This window comes from Macrobrachium rosenbergii, chromosome 51, assembly GCF_040412425.1.
Source record: "Macrobrachium rosenbergii isolate ZJJX-2024 chromosome 51, ASM4041242v1, whole genome shotgun sequence".
NCBI lineage: Eukaryota > Metazoa > Arthropoda > Malacostraca > Decapoda > Palaemonidae > Macrobrachium > Macrobrachium rosenbergii.
In genome coordinates, this window is record NC_089791.1 from 66,945,156 (window position 1) to 66,967,655 (window position 22,500).

The 22,500-nt window shown below is 39.3% G+C and overlaps 1 protein-coding gene across 2 annotated transcripts in view; it reads left to right on the top strand.

The window, feature by feature from the left end:
* The window catches only part of LOC136833473 (splicing regulatory glutamine/lysine-rich protein 1-like), a 70,797-nt gene that overhangs the window by 5,618 nt on the left and 42,679 nt on the right, over positions 1–22,500 (top strand). For both annotated transcript variants that reach the window (XM_067095678.1, XM_067095679.1), the window contains exon 2: positions 21,914–22,117. In XM_067095678.1, the coding sequence (XP_066951779.1) occupies positions 21,974–22,117 (144 nt within the window). In that variant the 5' untranslated portion in view covers positions 21,914–21,973. The remainder of the gene's footprint in view (positions 1–21,913; positions 22,118–22,500) is intronic.

Sequence of the window (22,500 nt, forward strand, 5' to 3'; positions counted from 1 at the left end):
GGATGCTGTCAAATGCTTCCTTGAAATCAACAAAACCAATTAGTAAGGACTTTTTAAATTTCTTACGCTACTGCACAGTATGTCCTGACATGGATATTTGATCTGTGCCCCTTTTGCCTTTTCTAAAACCAGCTTGTCGATCTCTCAGCATTTTATTAATTCCGTTCTCTAGCCTATTGAGAATGAGCATGCTGAAGTTTCCATTACAACTGACACAAGCATAATGCCTCTATATATCGTTACCGTATTTCAGTCGGGTCACTTTTTTTCTTTTAACATCTTTTCTATGCTTTTAATTCTCACTCATCAAATTATGTTTCTTCATTTCATATTCTGTAAAACAGTCACATAATATGCGGGATGATTTTCGTTTACGGCTAAATAATCTCTGAAGTACAGCAATTCCATCCTAGTCTAGTATTTGCTATTGCCTAATTTTCTTAATACATACATACATACATACAGTACATACATGCATACATACATACATACATACATACATATATATATATATATATATATATATATATATATATATATATATATATATATATATATATATATATATATATATATTATATATATATTTATATGTTTCCTGGTGCAGGTGGATCTTATGACTCCACAATTATTACTTTACTCGAAAATGGCCTTGTAAGATACCCAGGACATATAAAACACAAACAAAAAAAAAAAGAAGTACACGGAGCGGAGGGCTCTTCACTAGGGGAAGTGCGTGAAACACGTGGATATAAAAATAGTTATATTTGATAGCACACAAAGGTCAAAGGGAAAATTAACTGAAAACACGGTAAATTACTGCCGTAGAAGTCCTCCCGAAGGGGGGGGGAGCTTGGGAATGCCAGGAACACGGACCAAGGATAATTCTGCTACAGGCGTCTTTCACATTTGTAGGGGCGTAGGGCTGACGACGTCTTCTGCCGAGAAACACGTGTGGGAGCGTGGACAAATGGTAGCCTCCTCTCAAGGTATTTCTTCAAGTCGTAGATTGGGGCGGAAAAGGGCACCCTTGGGATGATGAAAAGGCCGCCGTTTAATGTCAGCTCGCGTTTGGGAGACTTGAAATCCCCCTTGCAGTCTTCTAAGGCCACGTGGAATGGAACACGGGGCACAAAGGGCGGCGATGGGCTCCACGTGGCGGCGAGCGGAAAACGGAGGGCAGGGGCACGACCGCCGAGACTTAACTTGTTCTCGGCTTAAACTAGCGACCGCGTGTGAGAGAGAGCTGTCCTGGCCCTGACCTTTTATTGCTTCTGGACAGGGGTAGGGGGCGATGTCCTGACCCAGGTCGACGACACGACTATATCATAGAAAACGATTTTCTTTCCCTGTACCAAAGAAAACAGTGCAAAGCCAGATTACTGTCCCCAAACTATTATATTCTCTGAGCCCCTATACCCCGACCTTCAAAGGTTCAAACCAACCCAAAGCAGGAAAGGAGAACAGTTTCCTAGCGTATTTTAAGCGTATTTATATATATATATATATATATATATTATATATATATATATATATATATATATATATATATATATAGGTTAGAATCATATATATATATATATATATATATATAATAGGTTAGAATCACGTGGTGTATATATGATGATGTACCACTGGGAAAATGAAACACTGGGTTTCAATCCTGACTACTTTCGTCTTTATATCTAATAAAATATCTTCTAGAGGACTGATAAATACTTGCAGAAATTTACAATTTACATACTAGCGCAACAGCACAAACGAAAAAGCGCGAAGAATTCGAGAAGTTAAGAGGGCACTGTGGCTTTTACAATTTCATACTTATCTGCAACGAAAACGATTGCCCACTTGGCTATGATGGTGAGGATGGGTCTATTCCAGCTCGAAAAAATATACTGAATTCGACAGGTATATGTATGTACGAATGACAACAAACTTTCAATCCTTCTCGTGGTAAGATCGGCAATGTTATCTCGTTCTGATTATGGGACGCTGGTTCGTTCGCCGCTGCTGGACATCGTAATTGCTTGATATTCTTGCACTTGGATCTAAGGCTTTGTAGTGACAAGCATATCCAGAAAAGCGCAAAGAATTCGAGAAGTTAAGAGGGTACTGTGGCTATTAATATTGCAGATGGGAATAAAGACGCTTGGAAACCTGACAGGTGAGAAGAAAGAGGTTAGTAAACTCGTTAGTGTGAGGTCATTGTTCCGTTTGCAGATCTGCTTATCTATGCGGGTGGCTCCACTCCTTATCTGCCTTCATCCCATGTTAAATAACTCTTAATATCTAAAGTCTCACATTTCCTTTGAAATTAATGCTCTGACTAATATTTGTATTCTTTCAAAAGCTTTCTTTTATAAAACTGGAATCCATAACGCTTCTTTCTAGCATACCACTGGAATAAACTATGTTTTTTGCCCCTATCCAGTTGATTGTATAATGATTTTCATACGCATTTGCGAAAATTCCACTGTTCACTTGAAAAATCTTATAAATTTTTTTTATGCTGTTCTATTCTTTTTTCCAATGATTTTCCAGTTTGAGTAATATAACAGTTGTCAGAGGACTTACGGTGGATTTGCTATATACGTTCTTTAGTATTGTCAGGAGAGTTCTTTAAAGTGCTTAGTTCATTGTAATATTGTTCTGAAATGCTGCATTAACTCCAAAGTTCTTAAGTAGATGGGGAATATCCAGGGATACTGTTCAACTCAAGTAATCAGCGTATTGTGATCAAATAGCATTAAGAAAATGATAATTGGTACTTTTATGTAATGTTCTCTTGTGACATCTTATTGGTAACGGATGAGTGACCATGGAAGAAATTCAGGACACACGTACTCCAATCACTGTCTGTTTCGTCAGTTTAATGGATGGCGCTTACGCCATTTTCTTTTCTGTTCTGTTCTCTTTTACTTCAGCTTACCTTTTGCTTTTTGTAAGAGATTTAAGAGATCCCTGACCATGATATAGCTAATTTGATAACTACGTAATTTAATAATCAAATTTTTACCTTCAAAGGCTTATTTCGAACTTCTTCTTCTTCTTCTTCGTTTAACGTGCTTTTTCCCATTTTTCATATGGGGCAAGCACGATGCCTACTTTTTGAAGGACTTTGATTTGGCGTTGGGGTAGGCCATAGCCTCGATCGGCTGCCCTGCCTGACATCACTTAGACTCTGGTAGCACATGTGTATATGTATCTCACCAAATCCCCAGCTCCCTTTCTCCCAGCAGCGAGGAGACTTGAGCAGTTAGGCCGACAGTTTGAGACGTGTGACGTGTCTGTTATGTTTTTTTAGAAGATGATGGAGTGGTTTTGTTTGTGTGTGTATTAGTCTGTAACACCCATTTGCTTTCAGCAAACCTATCCGTTGATTACATACATAATCCCGGGGTGTCTACACAGATAGCAAAGTGTCCACCTCTCTGACTGGTTGGCTGCAGATTTGAACCCACGCCATAGACTTCTATGAAGTCCAAGGCTGCTGCTCTACCAACCAAGCCATCGAGGCTCTCAAAGGCTTATTTTGAACAATGTTGGTACGTCTGTAAGCCAAAGCAATGCTTATACAGTATAGTAGCAGACCTTTTGATAAAGATATTTGTAAATGTATTCTGCTTTGGTATGACAATCTACACATAATAATAGTAACTGGAGGGATAAAAATATTTTACACGTGATTGTGCTTATCCAACCAGAAATAATGATTTGATTCTTAAAAGCTTCTGATGTACCTTTTGCCATTTAATGATCAAGCCACAAACAAGAATATTTCATGATGATGTAGCTTGTACTATAAGTAAAACACATACACACACAGGGCTGTATTCTAAATTTTGTTAATTTTTCACAGTAGCCTTAAGAGCATTTTTGAACTTTGAAAGTTTTCATACTGAACTCCCCGTGATTAGTGGGGTACATCAGTGAACCTAACGCGTTGCACTACGTACGTATAGGCATTACTGAAGGGGGTTGGCAGCGTTCCTTCGAGCCCTAGCTGTTCCCGCAGTTTAGTTTTTTACTTTACCTCCATTCCTGCTTCCTTTTTTCAGTCTTGCTGCCCAACCTCTCTTAACTATTACCTCTTAGCGCAACAGTGGGATTTTCTTCCAGTTTCCCCTTTAGACCTTATTATTTTCTAGGTTATTGCATTTTGCTGTCCAACCACTTTCTTAGGTTGCCCCAGTGCTTGGCTTTGTAGCCTAAATTCCATGGATCTAATCCAGTCCGTTCCTACTGAATTACAGGATGAATTCGGTTCAAAAGTCTTTATTCAGAAAGAAGGAAAGACTTCTGGTGCCGACTCTGAGAGGAATGAGTAGAATGCAAGTTGAACTAGTTGTTTTGAACGAACTAAACTATAACAAGGCACAAAACTTTCAACAATAAGACATTTCAATAGTGAACCAAATCCTAATAAGGTGATGGCGGTTGATAATGATATTTTCTTTAAAAATGATGTCCAAATGCATCAAAACGAACCTGTCGAAACTTCGACAAGAGAGACTGTACTTTTCAACAAGTTGTAGTATAGTTATTCTCTTTAAATTTACGTAAAGTGGAAATGCGTATTATGTAGAAGAAGGATATTATGTTTTGTTTTGTTTGTACTTAGTAATGAAAAGCGTTGTTTTATCTGCTTCAATTGTAAGTATGCGTGTAATAGTGCTTAACTACCGGTATTGGTGTTTGTCCGGTGGTGAGTCGAATGTTTGGTGTCGGTCAGAGACGGCCGTGAAGTCGGTCTCTTCATAACTTAAATACAGAGTGGTTCAAGCTAGTGGGGACTCAAGAATGCAACCATAATTGTCCGTGTCTACAAATCCACTTAACCATTCCTGTTCGTCTCAAAGTACATTTAGGGAAACTTCCTTTAGGAGATATGCATATCTAAATGTAAGGATAATTTCTTGCGTGTGCTTTGGATGAAGGTCGTGAAATAAAGATTGTGCTCAGCCAATCTAACCACTGTACAGTATTTCAAGCTAGGAACACTGAATGCGCCAATAGTAAGTTCATATTGTTAGTTTCGTTAATATACACAACACAATGTATTGATATAATCATAATGTGAATTAGCATAAGAACAAAGTAACCTGGGTGTCGTATCATAAGGCTAAGGCTACAATTTGGGTTGATGCGTTTCAGATCGTTTGGGCTATATGATAACACTGACGATTTGAAATGCTATACTTATTCTGAATGAGTCGGAAGAAAATGGTGCCGTGACCAGGAGTTCAGTGATTGGTTGTTATAACAGTGATCTGTATTGTTGACGTGTATAAAATTTTGAGGATCGTTGTGATATTTGGCGATAAAGATAGAGACGTGACCGGCTGATGGTGGCGGCCATTTTAGAATGTCACGTGTTAGCCTAGCCTGAAATGGATTAGTAGGATTAAAGTTTATGGTGAGTTTTAGGATACTTAAGTGAAATTTAACCCTGTTGTGCATTGCATATATGTATGTGTAGTCAAGGACACATATATATATATAACCAGTAGTGATCTACCATTGATTGATCTGAAGAAGTGTGGCCAACTTTTAGATATTATATTTGCTATATATATATATATATATATATATATATATATATATATATATATATATATATATATATATATATATATATATATATATATATATATATATATATTTGTATATATATATATATATATATATATATATATTTATATATATTTGGAGCTGGCAGTTTGTACACTTTTAGTAATTAAGAACTTGTGTATTTGGTGTTGGTAAATTATAGGCTAAGATGTCTGACCTAGAAGAATTGAAGAGGAGATTTGGGGAGGGGGCATTAAGTCTGTGATAACTAACTGGTCAAAAAAGGTTGAAACCACTATTAATGCAGGTGATGTCAATAGCATTTCTTCACTGAGAGATTCCTTGAAGGAATATTTGAAGAAAATCCAGGAATTGAATAATGAAATATTGGATCTAACAGATCCTGTAGGACAACTTGACCAAATTATGAATCAAGCAGAATATAGCCTGAAGGTAGGCATTGAAATTCATAGACTAAATTCCTCCATCACGAGTCTCCTAGCTGTAAGAGGTGAACCTAATGCGCCGATATTGCCTGTTAAAGCTACTGTGAAGTTACCCAAACTAGACCTCAAACATTTTGATGGTGATGTAACAGAAAGGAATTCATTTTGGGAAATTTATGAAGTATCGGTACACCACGTACTGATTTTGAGAATATACAGAAGTTTTCTTATCTGAAGGGTCTATTGGAAGGTGAGGCTCTGGAACTGATATCTGGTTTTAAATTAGAAGGTGGTAAATATTTGCAAGCAGTGAACTTGTTGAAAGAGACCTATAGCAGAAAAGACGAAAGCAAGTTGTGTTTATTCAGAAAACTCTTCCAAACAGAGACTCCCAAGGCAGATGCAGAATCGCTACAAGGGTTTAGAGCGCAATTCGAATGCTGCATAAGATCATTGGAGAGTGAAAGACTGGAATTGAGTGAATTATATACCATCTTGCTCTACACCAAACTACCAAGTAGTATGAGTGAAATAATAAAATGAAGGCGTGGAGAAGATTGGCTGAAATTTGACACCTTTAAAAAATATCTTGAAGAAGAAATGCACAATTTGATGGCCTTTCCACAGACTGAAACAGCAAAAGCTAATACAATGACAACAGTATCTGCTTTTGCAGTAGAACAGCGGCAATCTGTGAGACCAAAAACAACATCGGTAAGGCCCAAAGAAAGTACGAACAAAGCCCAGGTAAACCAGGTTAAAGGATGTGCATTTTGCGGAGGCAGTCATATATGGACACATTGTAAATCCTATGTAACCAGAGGAGGAAAGATAGAACGACTCGGAGGTCTGGGTTTGTGTTTCGTATGCGCATCCAGTAAACACTTCAGTTCCGACTGTGACAGGCAATGTTGTAATAATGGCTGCACTGTTAGACAGCATAGTGCTATATGCAATAGAAACCAGCCAAATAAATCTAAGGTAGGTGGGGTACAAGTTGGAACACTCTCTTTGACGAACACCAGACAGGGAAATAAGACAACTAGGAAGTCGATCTTACCTACAGCCACAATAACCCTAAAGGGTAAAAGAAGTCGCATTGTGCGAAAGAGAGGGTTGTTAGATACCTGTGCCAAAAGATCATTTATAAAGAAATCTGCTCTTGAGGGACTCTACTATAAAAGCAAGGGAGTTGAAAACATATCATTGAGAGGTTACTTAACTTCTACACCAGTTAAGGAATATGAAATGGTGAACATCGTTGTGCCTCATCGGGGTAGAATAATAGATATGGATTGTATAGTGGTTGATGAACTACCAAAATATACAAAGAAATTCAGCGTTAAGAACAACTTGAGGTCGTTATGTAAAATGAAAATCAGCCTGGCTGATAAAGATTTTGATCTACCCGTGGAGAAACAATCGCCGATTGAATTGTTAATAGGGGTTGACAATGTATAGCCTACATCTTACACCCAGGGTTTAGGAAATTTGAAAATTTAGTATTGCTACCAACCATATTTGGTTACATGGTAACCGGAACACCTAGGAGACCCATGTCTCCATTTTAAAACTGCCAGTGGAAACCAACGACATAATTATGGCTGAAGGGGCTACTCAATTAAAGGATCCAAGGGAAGATCTTGAAAGTTTATGGAGTTTGGATCATTTAGGTGCTGACTGCAGTGAAATAACGGAACAGGAATGGAAGGTATTAGAGAACTTTGAGAGTGCTATAACTTATTCTGAAATTGACAAACAGTATGTTGTGGCATTGCCTTGGAAAGGCAATAAAAGGAGATTAACTTCCAACCTTGGGTTGGCTTTGAACAGATTAAAACAACAGTGGGTCAAGTTTCAGAAGGACACTCAGTATCTAGAACACTACCAGAAAATCCTGAAGGATCAGGAGGATAGGAGATTCATAGAGAGAGTGGAATATTTTAAAACAAGACTGTCATTTCTTGGCACATCATGGTGTCAAAAAGGACAGTACAACAACCCCTGTTAGGATAGTGTTTGACTGTTCGGTCAGACAGGGGAAAGGTGGGTTAAGTTTGAACGATTGTTTGTGGACAGGACCACATATAACAGCTGACCTGCTCAAAGTTCTGCTGCAGTTTTAGGGCAAAGATATACCTGCAGAATTTGTGGAATCAACAACTGGATTGGGATGAACAACTCCCAGACCCATTACAGAACCAGTGGGTTGAGTTATCTGAAGACTTAGAAAAATGTCTTGATATTTTCTTTCCTAGGAATACTAGCCTAGGAAAGGAGGACTCCTTGCACATATTTTGCGATGCCAGTGAGTTAGCATATGGTTGTGTAGCTTATAAAGTAAAGAACGAAAACTCTCATTTAATGATGGCAAAGGCAAGAGTAGCACCCATTAAAGACTTAACTGTTCTGAAACTTGAATTGATGGCATTGTTGCTAGCAGCAAGAATGGCCAAATTTGTTAAAGAACCCTTTGAAAAGGATGAGTTTGTAGAACTGTTCGTTTGGTCAGACAGTAAAGTTGCCCTAAGTTGGCTAGTATCAAAAAGTGTTCTCCCTGTGTTTGTGAAAAATAGAGTACAGGAAATAAACTCTAATTCCAGAGGCGGTCTTGTCCTATGTGCCTACAGATGATAATCCCAGTGACTGGTTGACATGTGGGAAAAGGACAGAAATGATCTCAGATAGTTCTTTCCGGGGCGAGGGACCCCCTTGGATAAAAAATTCCCCTTGGCCAATAGATAGGTCATGGGTTGGTGGATCACTTACGCAGGGTAGGGAAGAGAACATGTTGGTCAATACTGTAGGGGACAACCTGAATGGTAATGCTCACTTGCTGAATTGGGAGAGATTCAGCAAGGTTAAAAAGGTCTATAGGACCACAGCATGGATCCTACAATTTTTGAATAATTGTAGGACTTCAACCAGTATGAAGAAACATGGTGAATTGACCTTGGAAGAACTCCGAGAGGCAAAGAACAAGACCATTGCCATCATACAGAGGGAATATTTCCAAGAGGAATACGAGAGTTTGATGAAGGGGGTAAGAAAACCAAAACTAGCTCTTGTACACCAGTTGAATCTTTACCAGGACTGTAAGGACTGGGGTATGAGCGACATACTGGCTGGGTGTTTACTGGTTTATTGGTTGTTCCTTACTGAGATAAATGTACAGAATCTTCGAAGATGTTATTGATGCGTGCAACGGTAATGTAGCATATACACACGGACAGGTAAAACAGAGATAAAAGGTTCAGACATCTGTGTTTGTCGCAGACAAACAGATGGCAATATCAAGAGACATGATTAACATACGGTGATGAAACATACATCAGTGGAAAGGCCAGGAAATTCTACATATGGCCAATTGCATGAGATTCAAGACAGATTAATGGATACAATGCAATAGCATAATAAATGTGAAATGGAGAGACCTTTGGCATCTTCACAAACAGAAACATACACAGTTTGATACAGAAGATTCGTTGGAACATTATGAGTACATGATTAGAATGCTTGCATGGCAATGCAAGTAGTGGTGATTGTACATACATTAAGACAACAATGCTTAGGAGAAACAGGCGGAAATATTGTATGGTTGAAATCGTGTTCCTGTAGAGAAAGAAAACAAGACGCTCCTGTTTTGTCCTGTCGACCGATGATGACGATCGACAAACAGACGAACACAACACACGTTTGGAAGAGACAGCGTCAGGCTCTTAAAGTACTCTCCCCAAGACGTGTGTAACGTCTGATTGTTTGGAAGAGACGGCGCCGGGCGACGGGTCTTATAATGTTCCCCACAAGCGAGGCATCGATGCTGAAATTGTCTTGGCGACAATTGTAGTTGGCTCGAAGGGCTTGGGCTAGGGGCGGGTAAGAGGCTGAAGGGCGGCACCGGCCAGCAGGAGCTCGAGGAGGACGAGAGCTGGTTGAAGGGTGACGCCGGATGATCCTTCGTGGCCGGCTCGAGGGCTGAAGGATGATGGCGGCTGATCCTTGGTAGCCAGCTCGAGAGGGGCGGCAGCAGGCTGAAGGATGATGTCGGCTGGTCCTTCGTTGGTCAGCTCGTCCAGTACGAGTGCGGGGGCGGCTTCAGGTTTCCTGGAGGAGGCATCCAGGGCTCCGGTGGTGGAGTGGGTCATCTTGGAGGGTCGGACTAATACTGAGAACTCAGGAACGGCGGGAAACAGCGAGGCGGGGCGAAGGGTCTATCGGCGCGGGTCGTCATCTTGGGTCTCCTTCGGTCACTCCGGGGTCACCAGTGTAAGGACTGGGGTATGAGCGACATACTGGCTGGGTGTTTACTGGTTTATTGGTTGTTCCTTACTGAGATAAATGTACAGAATCTTCGAAGATGTTATTGACGCGTGCGAGCGGTAATGTAGCATCTACACACGGACAGGTAAAACAGAGATAAAAGGTTCAGACATCTGTGTTTGTCGCAGACAAACAGATGGCGATATCAAGAGACATGATTAACATACGGTGATGAAACATACATCAGTGGAAAGGCCAGGAAATTCTACATATGGCCAATTGCATGAGATTCAAGACAGATTAATGGATACAATGCAATAGCATAATAAATGTGAAATGGAGAGACCTTTGGCGTCTTCACAAACAGAAACATACACACAGTTTGATACAGAAGATTCATTGGAACATTATGAGTACATGATTAAAATGTTTGCATGGCAATGCAAGTAGTGGTGATTGTACATACATTAAGACAACAATGCTTAGGGAGAAACAGACAGAAATATTGTATGGTTGAAATCGCGTTCCTGTAGAGAAAGAAAACGAGACGCTCCTGTTTTGTCCTGTCGACTCCGATGATGACGATCGACGAACACACGAACACACACGTGTTTGGAAGAGACAGCGTCGGGGCTCTTACAGGACAACAGGGTAATAAGGTGTAAGGGTAGACTAGAACACACACAGTTACTTGAATCTGTTAAGTTCTCATACTATTGCCGAAGAGTTGCTATGTTACTTGTGTAATTATTAAAGAACATCATGATCCTAATGCTCATATGGGTGTAAATGCCACTGTGGCGAGGGCCAGACAGGAGTTCTGGATCCCACAGATAAGGCAACTGACTAAGAGTATAATACACCATTGTGTTATTTGTAGGAGAATGCATGGGAGGCCGTATAGGCCCAATATATTTCCTCCATTACCTGAGTTCAAGGTGCAATGTAAGCAGCCTTTTAATACCACAGGCGTGGACTACACCGGCACATTATGGGTAAGGGAAAAAAACAAAGCCCTGAGAAGGCTTATATCATCCTATTTACACGCCCGATAACCAGAGGCATGCATGTGGAGCTAGTTGATAACCAGTCCTGTGACTCGTTCCTCATGAGTTTTAGAAAATTCTGTACCAGAAGAGGTTTCCCAACCATGTTGAGTGACAATGCCACCACGTTTGTAGCGGCATCAAAATATCTTAAGACCATGTCGGAGAATCCCAGGGTAAAAGAACATCTGTTAGATATAAAGTGTAACCGGAAGTTCATTCCAGCAAGAGCACCATGGTTTGGTGCTATATGGGAAAGGCTGATAGGACTTCTGAAGTCATGCCTAAAAAAGATCGTAGGCCAAGCCTTGCTCAGTTTTGAGGAACTGGGCCTTTGTGCTGGTGGAGCTGGAAGGAATTATCAATGACAGACCATTAAGTTACATGCCCAGGGATTTGGTCACCTGGAAATTTTAACCCCTAACCATTTGATCCTTGGACAAAAGCTTAAGTCTTTCCCAAGAGGGTAGTAAATTGGGAAGAGATCTCCGGTGACCCTACCTACGGACGGAGAGAGTTGACCGAGAAAAGATTCCTCTATGTATCCAAGTTGTGTGATGACTTGTAGAAGAGATGGGAGAGGGAGTATTTAACAATGTTAAGAGAGACCCGTCGAGTAGGAATAGTGCAGGTCTCTTGGCCCAGGATAGGGGAAGTTGTCCTCATTCATGACGAGGGGCCAAGGAGCAAGTGGAAGTTGGGCCAAGTGATCGAGTTACACATGGGGAGAGACAAGGTCCCAAGAGTGGCTACTCTAAGAATGGCACATAGCCAGCTTATGAGACCTGTAATTAAGTTATACCCCTTAGAGCTGTGGCAGGAGATAAGGGAAACTAATACTGTGAGAGATGACATTCAGTCAAGCACCCGCCCGAGCAGGAGGACTGCTCAAATAGCTGCAGAAGCCAGAAAGGCATTGATAAGAACAGGACTATTGTAAATAATGTAGGCATAAGTTTTTCTTGAGGGGAAGTATGTCGAAACTTCAAGAAGAGAGATTGTACTTTTCCTCAAAGTTGCAGTATAGTTTTATATATTCTCTTTAAATTTACTTGGAAATGCATATTGTGTAGAAGAAGGATATTATGTTTTGTTGTGTTTGTATTTAGTAATGAAAGGCATTGTTTTAGCTGTTTCAATTGTAAGTATACGTGTAATAGTGCTTAACTACCGATATTGGTTGTTTTTCTGGTGGTGAGTTGAAGGTTTGGTGTCGGTCAGAGATGGCCGTGAAGTCAGTCTCTTCATAACTTAGATACAGAGTGGTTTGAGCTAGTGGGGACTCAAGAATGCAGCCATAATTGTCAGTGTCTCCAAATCCACTTGAATATTCCTATTCATCTTAAAGTACATTTAGGGAAACTTCTTTTAAGAGATATGCATATCTAAATGTAAGGATAATTTCTTGTGGTGTGCTTTGGATGAGGGTCGTGAAAATAGAGATTGTGCTCACGCCAATCTAACCACTGTATTTCAAGCTAGGAACACTGAATGCACCAATAGTAAGTTCATATTGTTAGTTTAGTTAATATACACAATGCAATGTATTGATATAATCATAATTTGAATTAGCATAAGAACAAAGTAACCTGGGTGTTGTAGCATAAGGCTTAGGCTACAATTTGGGTCAGTACGTTTCAGATCATTTGGGCTATACGATAACATTGATGATTTGAAATGCTATACTTATTTTGAATGAGTCAGAAAAGAACCATAAAACACTCAAGTCTCTCGATAAAATTTGGAGCTCCTAGATTAAGCAAAGCTGGAACTATTGAACTGGAGGTATTGTTTGTAAGAGATGCATCACACCGATGATGGTCTCTTTCGAGCACACGTGTGTGTGCGTGCGTGCGTCATATCTTTGGAGGGACCCAGACAAAGAAAGAACAAGACCATCCCGTTTTCTCTCAAGGAATGCAACTTCTACCTTACAATATTTCCATCTGTTTCTCCCTAACCATTGTTGTCTCAATTTATGTACAATCACCACTACTTGCATTGCTATGCAAGCATTCTAATCATGTACTCATAATGTTCCACCGAATCTTCTGTATCAAACTGTATGTATGTTTCCATTTGTGAAGACGCCAAACGTCTCGCCATTTCACATATTATATTATGCTACTGCATTGTATTCATTAATCTGTCTCGAATCTCATGCAGTTGACCATATGTGGAATTTCCTGGCCTTTCCATTGATATATGTTTTATCACTGTACGCTTATTATGTCTCTCACAATCGCCATCTGTTTGTCTGCCGACAAACACATGTCCGAATCATTACCTCTGTTTTCCCCTGTCTGTGTGAAGATGCTACTTTGCGGCTCGCACCAGCCAATAACAACTTCGAAGATTCTGTACATTCATTCAGTAAGGAACCACCAATAAACCAGTCAACACCCAGCCAGTATGTCACTCTATCCCGTCCTTACACTGGTGACCCTGGAGTGACACGAAGGAGCTGATGGCAGACGTCCAACCCAAGATGATGACCCACGTGCCAACAAACCCTTCGCCGCCTCCCCGCTTCTCGCTGTTCCCGAGTCTTCAATAGATGTGTGACTCTCCGAGATGACCCACCCCACCACCAGAGCCTTGGACGCCGCCTCCAGGAAGCCTGAAGCCGCCCCTGAACTCGTACCGGATGAGCTGACCAATGAAGGACCAGCTGACGTCATCCTTCAGCCTGCTGCCACCCCCCTCGAGCTGGCTACCGAAGGATCAGCTGCCGTCATCCTTCAGCCTACTGCCGTCCCCCTCAAGCTGGCTACCAAAGGATCATCCAACATCATCCTTCAACCCGCTACCGTCCTCCTCGAGTTCCTGCCAGCCGTCGCCGCCCTTCAGCCTCCTACCTGCCCCTAGCCCAAGCCCTTCGAGCCCATTCCAACTGTCAGCAAGACGATTTCTGCATCAACGCCTTGCTTGTGGGGGGGGGGGAGTATTGTAAGAGACCCATCGCACCGATGGCAGTCTCTTTCGAGCACACGTGTGTGCGTGCGTGCGTCATATCTTTGGAGGGACCCAGACAAAGAAGGAACAAGACCATCCCCTTTTCTCTCAAGGAACTTCTACCATACAATATTTCTGTCTGTTTCTCCCTAACCGTTGTTGTCTCGATTTATGTACAATCACCACTACTTGCATTGCCATGCAAGCATTCTAATCATGTACTCATTATGTTCCACCGAATCTTCTGTATCAAACTGTATGTATGTTTCTGTTTGTGAAGATGCCAAACGTCTTGCCATTTCACATATATTGTGCTACTGCAATGTATTCATTAATCTGTCTTGAATCTCATGCAATTGACCATATGTGGAATTTCATGGCCTTTCCATTGATATAATATGTTTTATCACTGTACGCTTATTATGTCTCTCACAATCGCCATCTGTTTGTCTGCCGACCAACACAGATGTCCGAATCATTACCTCTGTTTTCCCCTGTCTGTGTGTAGATGCTACTTTGCGGCTCGCACCAGCCAATAACAACTTCGAAGATTCTGTAACTTTGTTACGGGCTTCTGTACACTCATTCAGTAAATCTAAAACAACAATGTACACTGTAAGGAACCACCAATGAACCAGTCCAGCCAGTATGTCACTCAATCCCGTCCTTACATGTTAACCGAAGTAGATATTTTGATCTTAATCGAACTTAATATTAGATGAATTGATAAAATGTAGTTTTATAATAGTGAGAATTTCATTAGACATCTACTGTATATTATTCTAGCTGAAGATTACGTTGGCATCGTTACTCATCTTTACATCAAACCTGCAAGAACTGTAGTTCTGAATTATTTAACTGCTAGCAAAGAAAAAGAGTTGTATTTTCCTCCTACACGCTCTGGAAACACGCCTGGTTACAAAGGTTATCGAACCCACGAAATGTTACCTGTGCATTCCATTTAACACATCATCTGTTATTTTCGAAGCCAGTCATTTTAACCTTGTCTTTAAGAATTCCAAAGACTGGTAAACTTATTTCACACAAGTGAAATAACTAGCCAACCAAAAAAATCGGGCATTATTATCGAGTTGCCTCGTGTCTCGTAAAATTTGAAAGTCATGGATACGGAAATCGAAAGATCTCACACTCACGAAAAATCAGAGCGAACACAATTATATTACAATGGCGCATCTAACACCCGAATACCTACGTGTGTGTTTATTTATATACATCTCTGTGAATGTTTGTGAGCGCGTGCATGCGCGAGTAACATCATCACAACAGCGACTAAAAGGAATGATTTGTAATTAGTGATCATTATTTTCCTCTAGTGTTGTGGTGAAATAAGACGAGGGTATTTTCCGTAAAAATTAAGCCATCTTCCCTTACTTGTAAAAAAAAGAAAAGAAAAAATAGAAGCAGGGATCCAGTTCACGCAAATCCTATACTTGCAAATCAAATTCAAATCACAAGAAGTGTAAAAGCTAACATCTACTAATATGCAACAGAACCAATTCCTTGTATATAAAATCGATAAACATATGCAAGTAGTTTTCTGACTTGAAACTTAATTGAACTGGAATTCAGTATGAAAGAATTATTATTGAAAAATAATATGAAATCTTCCAAGTTCAAAAGTGTGACCATGACCAATTTACGTACTAGGCTGACTAAGACTAGAAAGTGTCAGGCATTTAGTAGATATGAGGATCAAAACATCTAATTTCTCCTAAAGATGAAAGTCTTTAGACGCGCAACCTTGTTATTTGCTAAGACAGCCGAAATTCTTATATAAGGCCTAATGCACCGAACTGTAAAGTTTATGCGGAAAAAATTGGCGTTTTCTGTGTTGACTAAATGAACGAAAATGCAAGGAATACACATGGCAGGGGTCCCTTTTCCAGTTTCGAGGACTAGCGTAAAATTCCACAGCACTAACACCACTACGTCTGGAAACTGCAGAGGAATCCTGCAATCAAACATGAATTAGCAGGCTTCAAGGAAAATAATGTCAGATACAGTGACATTAAAGTTCACAATTGTTTTTGTCAGTTAAAATGAGCTGATTTTGAGCGGGGATAAGATTTGTTATTGGAATTTAAGAAATGAATGGAAAGTGAATTAGAGATTAAGTAAACTGCTGTACTGTTCTGTACTCATAAATTTGAAGCTCATACTTGGTCATGCATTTCTTTTCTGTTGCTAATACGACACACACACACACACAAACACACACACACACACAGAATAGCTGAAAACTTGTTTATCGGCAGTCAGACTCTTGGCTTTATCGCTCTCTAAGCGTTAGTAGACTAAGATTAGATCTATAAACAATAATATAAAAAGACTGTCTGGAAAATGTGTCAGTTGCGCCAATGCAGGCACAATTACATGCACAGGATTTAAATGTATAGAGAAATATTCACTTTTATGAATGTTAATATGTGCTATTTACTCCAGAATGCTTGATTTTGAACAGGTGAGAAATTGTTTTTACCCAATGCATCACAACTGTTTATTTAAACTTGTTTATTCTTTACTTGGAAAGCAGACAGTTAGTCTTATAAGAAAAAAAATGTTACATAGTAGTTCCCCTAACTGTGAACGTGTTAGTTGCTAATGACCATCTACTGAAACATTCAGTAGTCTGAAAATGTTCTCTCTTAATTTTTGTGAAACATCCAGACGATACGAAAGGTCAATATATACACTGTTATTCGATCAACGATAAAAATAAAACTAAAATTTTAGTCACTCGAACAAATTTTCTAGCATTTTTACCAAGTTGCTGCAAACTTTATATTTGTTAAGTGATGACTGTGTCCTTTCTGCATTAATTTTGACAAGACTATGCGGTGTCCATTACGTTTTTGCACGTTTATTTAAGTGGGCCATTGTAGCCTCGTGCACTGGAGTTAGCCTAGATTCTTTTCTTTTTTGTGTATAGGCTTGATTTCCACTGATTTCTGAACGTTCATTTCGAGTGGTCCATTGCTTCCACGTTGGCTGTTGGCAGTTGCAGATTCTTTTATGCATGGGGGAATAGGAAGGGGGAATAGTTGAAAGGGATAGATTGTAACAAGGCTCTGCGTTTGCAGTGCCTGTTGGCGTAAACCAAAATGTTTTGTTACTTTGATACCTATCAAGGATTTTATCTCTTTACTCACCTGTGCATATTTCACAAGTGCACCTGTCTCCGTTATATATATATATATATATATATATATATATATATATATATATATATATATATATATATATATATATATATATATATATATATAATATATATTATAATGATAAGTTTTATGATATGTGTGTATTCTATAAAAGTAATATGTTTTCTGTATTTTTGATGTGTTATTTTCTATATTTCTTATGTGTTGTGAAATATAACGAGGTGGTTTTGTAGTATGTGTGTTTTTGTACAGTACAATGCTTATATATGTCTTCTTTTATGTTTGTCATATATTGACTGTAATAAATGTGAAAATAGTGTTTATGGGAGATGCTTAATCTCAGATTCTACAAAAAGGGTTGGCTGGTGATAAGATAAGATGTACATATTCCTGTAGGCTTGTTTGTTCAGGTGGACAGGATGTGGGTATGCAAGAGAGATCCTAGAAGCCACTTATGTTATCAGTTAAAAGGTGTATTTTCAGCAATTGCCTGCATTGCACTCCTTTTTTTGGTGAATGTTGCTAAACCTTCTGTTAAAGAGTTTGTCAGATCACTGCTTTCTGATGTAGTGAATGATCGGTTGCCCTTGCAGGAATCTTAAAAAGACATGGATTGACAGCTCTCAAAAGCACGGGCTGACGAATTTTAAATGGAAGTGGGAGGGTCATCAGGAAAAAGGTGGGAGGTGGAGTAGGCTACATCGTACACTCGCTAACTCAGCCACGAGGAGAGGGAATAAGAAGAAGAAGAATAGAATGACGAATCGAAGGGTTAAATCGAGAAGTAAATATAACAAGGATGTGTATGATCTTTTTAATTCATTAACTTTTTGCCCGTTGGTGTGCATGCGCACATTCTCTCTCCTCTTGTATTTTTTTTTTTTTTCGGGAATGGCGGGCATTGTTCCTAATGTGCCTGGGACGGGAAACAAGGTTCCTGTCTCCTCCTATATCGCGGGTATCTCAGAATTGTTCCCAAATGTGAACAGACGTAGGATTGTAGAAAGCTCGATTAATTCGAAGGAAAGGTTGGATTTCTCACCGAGTAACAATTCAGTAAATCGAATCCTGACTGACAGCTATATCGAGTTTCGTATTAATGGTATTACCGGTTCCTTCTTGGATTTATCGAGTATAGCTTTGGAATTATACATTACAGTGGCCAGGGCCAGCGTGTGACTAGCAGACGATGTACATATTGCACTGGTTAATGGTATAAGTAATGCGCTTTTTAAATCCGTCTCTGTTTTCTTGAATGAAAAGTTGGTGGAATCGTGTCCTGTTTTTAACTATCAGTCATACATAAAAATGCTCAAGAGCGTTAAAACCAGCGCACTACCAGCTGTTGGTATAAGTGGGTTTTTCCACGATGACTTTAACGTTACGCATGGTGTTACATGGACTTATACCGCCGCTTCTTTTGGACAGCTGAGTAGGTGGGAATCTCGGATGATGAGCTCCGTTAATGAGGGGGCAATTCACACGTACTTTCCACTCCTTATAGATCTGGCGAGTATAGACATGTATTTGCTGGATTCCGTGGATTTGAGAATAAGACTCGAAATGGCAAATAACAACTGGGTGATGGGTGCACACACAGACGGACACTTAAATGATCTGAATATAGAAAAGGCCAAGTTGTGGATTGATCGGGTTACCCCTCATTATAACGCCATGTCTGCTTTAAACACCGCTCTAGCAGTTAACCCGATACAATTATATTTGATAAGACTTTATATAAAACGTATGTTATAGGGCAGAACGAGGATTCCATTTTAATAGATCAACCTTTCAATACCTGTATACCTGAAAAGATTACACTGGCCATGATAAGCATGCAAACATTTTCACGGAATTACACGGCCAATAGTTTTATTTCGGAGCTTATGACTTGAATAATGTGCACATCACAGTTAATGGGAATATGGTGTAGGCCTCACATCAACTGCAATTTTCCTAATACTATCACGCAATTGTATTACGAGACTCAAAAGTTGATAGGAGGGGGACATGATAACCTCATAACCTATAATAGTTTTAAAAATGGGAGAGCCATCTATTGTTTCAGCTTTGTTACGGAAGAGGTGGAAGATTCCATGCCTGTTGAAATTTCGGCCAGTTTGAGAATATCTATAAAGCTGGGCACGGTCACACCACACCCTTACATGATTTTACTGTTCGGTGACACAAAAGGTATTTTAACCATTGATTCAGAGTCGTTCAGTGCGATGTTAGGGGCTAGGTGTGATGGATATGAAAGAAATCAAGACAGTTTTACAGGGTTCACTAGGGAGTCTTATTAAATATTTAGGTGTGTTCGCTTCGGATGAAGTGGGTGCGTTTAAAATACCCGCGAATAGAATTAAACCTCTAGTTTTTATATCTAATTCTCTACTTTCAACTTCTAGTATTGACCTTGTCAGACATTGGGTGTGTTTTTATATAGACTGTTCGCCTAGGGACACAATCTACTTTTTTGACAGTTACGATATAAACCTGCAAATTTATTCGGGTAGCTTCTCATCTTTTCTCAATGCTCATTCAGATTTTACCCTTCGCCAGTCTGTAAGGCAGATACAGCCTGATAATTCTTACAAGTGCGGTCTTTACTGCGTTTTCTTCGTTCACTGTACGAGTCATAGAGGTTAAAATTGGTTTTGTCGTTAATGAGTGTCGTCTTCTCCCCGAGTGGTTTGAAAAGTAATGACAGATGGGTGACGGAATACTATTTCAAATTTTTCAAGAGGGTGCGGTGTTCACACTGGAGTTCGGGCGTTAAACGAGCTCTTACATACAAGGAGTGCGTGCATTCTTTAAATAAAAGGTAATGATTACTTCCATTTTTAAAAAACGTTGCTAATATACATTACATAATTAATTTTGCGGACGTTCGGTTTTTCTAAGACGTTTTATTTTTCTTCCTTAGGAGGAGGAGGAAGGAGGAGGAGTAGTAGTAGTAGTAGTATTAGTAGTAGTAGTAGTAGTTCTTCTACACAGAACACTAATGGAAGAGGGGGAGAAGAAGGGGGAGGGGTAAGAATGTCAGGCTGTACGACATACTAGATTTGGGAGCCTATGGTCATTTATTGTAAAATTATTTAGAGGTTTAAGGTTGGTTATAACAACTCGTGGTGGTATTATATTGGAACCCCCAGATTCATGTATTTGTTAATGTATACCGCTTTATCTAATAAAATGAGTGGATAGGTAGAATCGGTTTTTATTATCCCATACATAGGTTAAGTGACACTGAAAATGAGCGTGATCGAAAGCATGTGAAAACGTGTGATTTTTAACAATCGGGTGGAGAGTTAGAGCTGTAGCCTATTTTCAGAGAGATGTACATTGTAATGTCCGTATGAAGTCATACAACTGTTCATGAGTCATGCAGTGGGCCTAAATCATATCAGTAGCAGATACCTAATCAGACTCTTACCGATAGAGTGGGATTAATAACAGATAGTTTATAACGGTTCAACTCTTATCATTGATACACCTGTTCATGAGTCACGCAGTGGGTCTAAATCATATCAGCAGCAGATACCTAATCAGACTCTTATCGTTAGAGTGGGATTAACAACAGATAGTTTATAGCGGTTCAACTCTTATCAGTCACACAGCTGTTGTTGAGTCATGCAGTGGGTCTCTCTAATATCAGTTCAGATCAGTTCAGCAAGGTGTCTCCTCCCCCTAATCAGACTCTTATCGATAAAGTGGGATTAATAACAGATAGTTTATATTGGTTCAACTCATCAGTCATACAGCAGTTGATGAGTCATGCAGTGGGTCTCTCTCATATCAGTTTGGGGCCTTGGCACCTTTTACCCTACTTACTACATAATTTTTCTATATATGCATGTTATTTTCTTCAGCAAAAATATAAAAATAAAATAAATAATAATAATAATGATAATAATAATAATAATAATAATAATAATAATAATAATAATAATAATAATTGAGGACGCCAAATGACTCCCTTTCTTGAGGAGCCAAATGTTCAGGACGCCAAATGGCACCTTTTACCCTGCTTACTGCATCATTTTTTTATATATGCATGTTATTTTCTTCAGCAAAAATAAAAAATAAAATAAATAAAAATAAAATAAATAATAATAATAATAATAATAATAATAATAATAATAATAATAATAATAATAATAATGAGGACGCCAAATGACACCCTTTCTTGAGGACGCCAGGACGCCAAATGTTCAGGATGCCAGGACGCCAAATGGCACTTCTTACCCTACTTACTACATCATTTTTTTATATATGCATGTTATTTTCTTCAGCAAAAATATAAAAATAAAATAAATAATAATAATTGAGGATACCAAATGACACCCTTTCTTGAGGACGCCAAATGTTCAGGACGCCAAATGGCACCTTTTACCCTACTAGCGAGGAATTAAAGTATCATATATTAACTTTTTTATCTCTTTTTTTACAGGGTTAGTATTTCAACAACTTGAGACTCTGGAGTCGTATTTATGTTCAGTTGCTCTTTAACATGGAGAGAAGTTGGATCTTCCTAATGATAGTAATGGTGGTGGCCTTGGCACATCTTCAAGTAGGGGAAAAAGCTGCTGCAGAAGACAACGGTGACGTAAAAGGACTTGCATCTCTGGATCACGCGGGAAAGAGCTTTTTCCAGGTGAGAGCACTTATGAATTCTGTGGTTTCCTCTGATTTAAGCCGTAGCAAAACAATTAGGAAATTTCATTGTTGTGTCTTGGCAACGTACTGGACATTAGTACTTCCGATTTCTTGGCGGCAGACTCGTTACCCCACGTGTAGGAAAATTTCCTGATCTTCTAGACATTTCCTGCCCAGTACAATGATGCTCGAAAGAGAACAACAGTAAGAATTTATTTTTAACAGCAAAATTGAACTAGAGAAATCTAAGCTCAGTTCAAAAACATACTCTAACAAATCAATAAAAAAAAGCTGCTTTTTCTTTTAACGAATAATTATGTTATGAGACGCCTTAGACAGATCTTCAGTGTTCTGTGAAGTGGTCACCTCTCGTCATAAGCT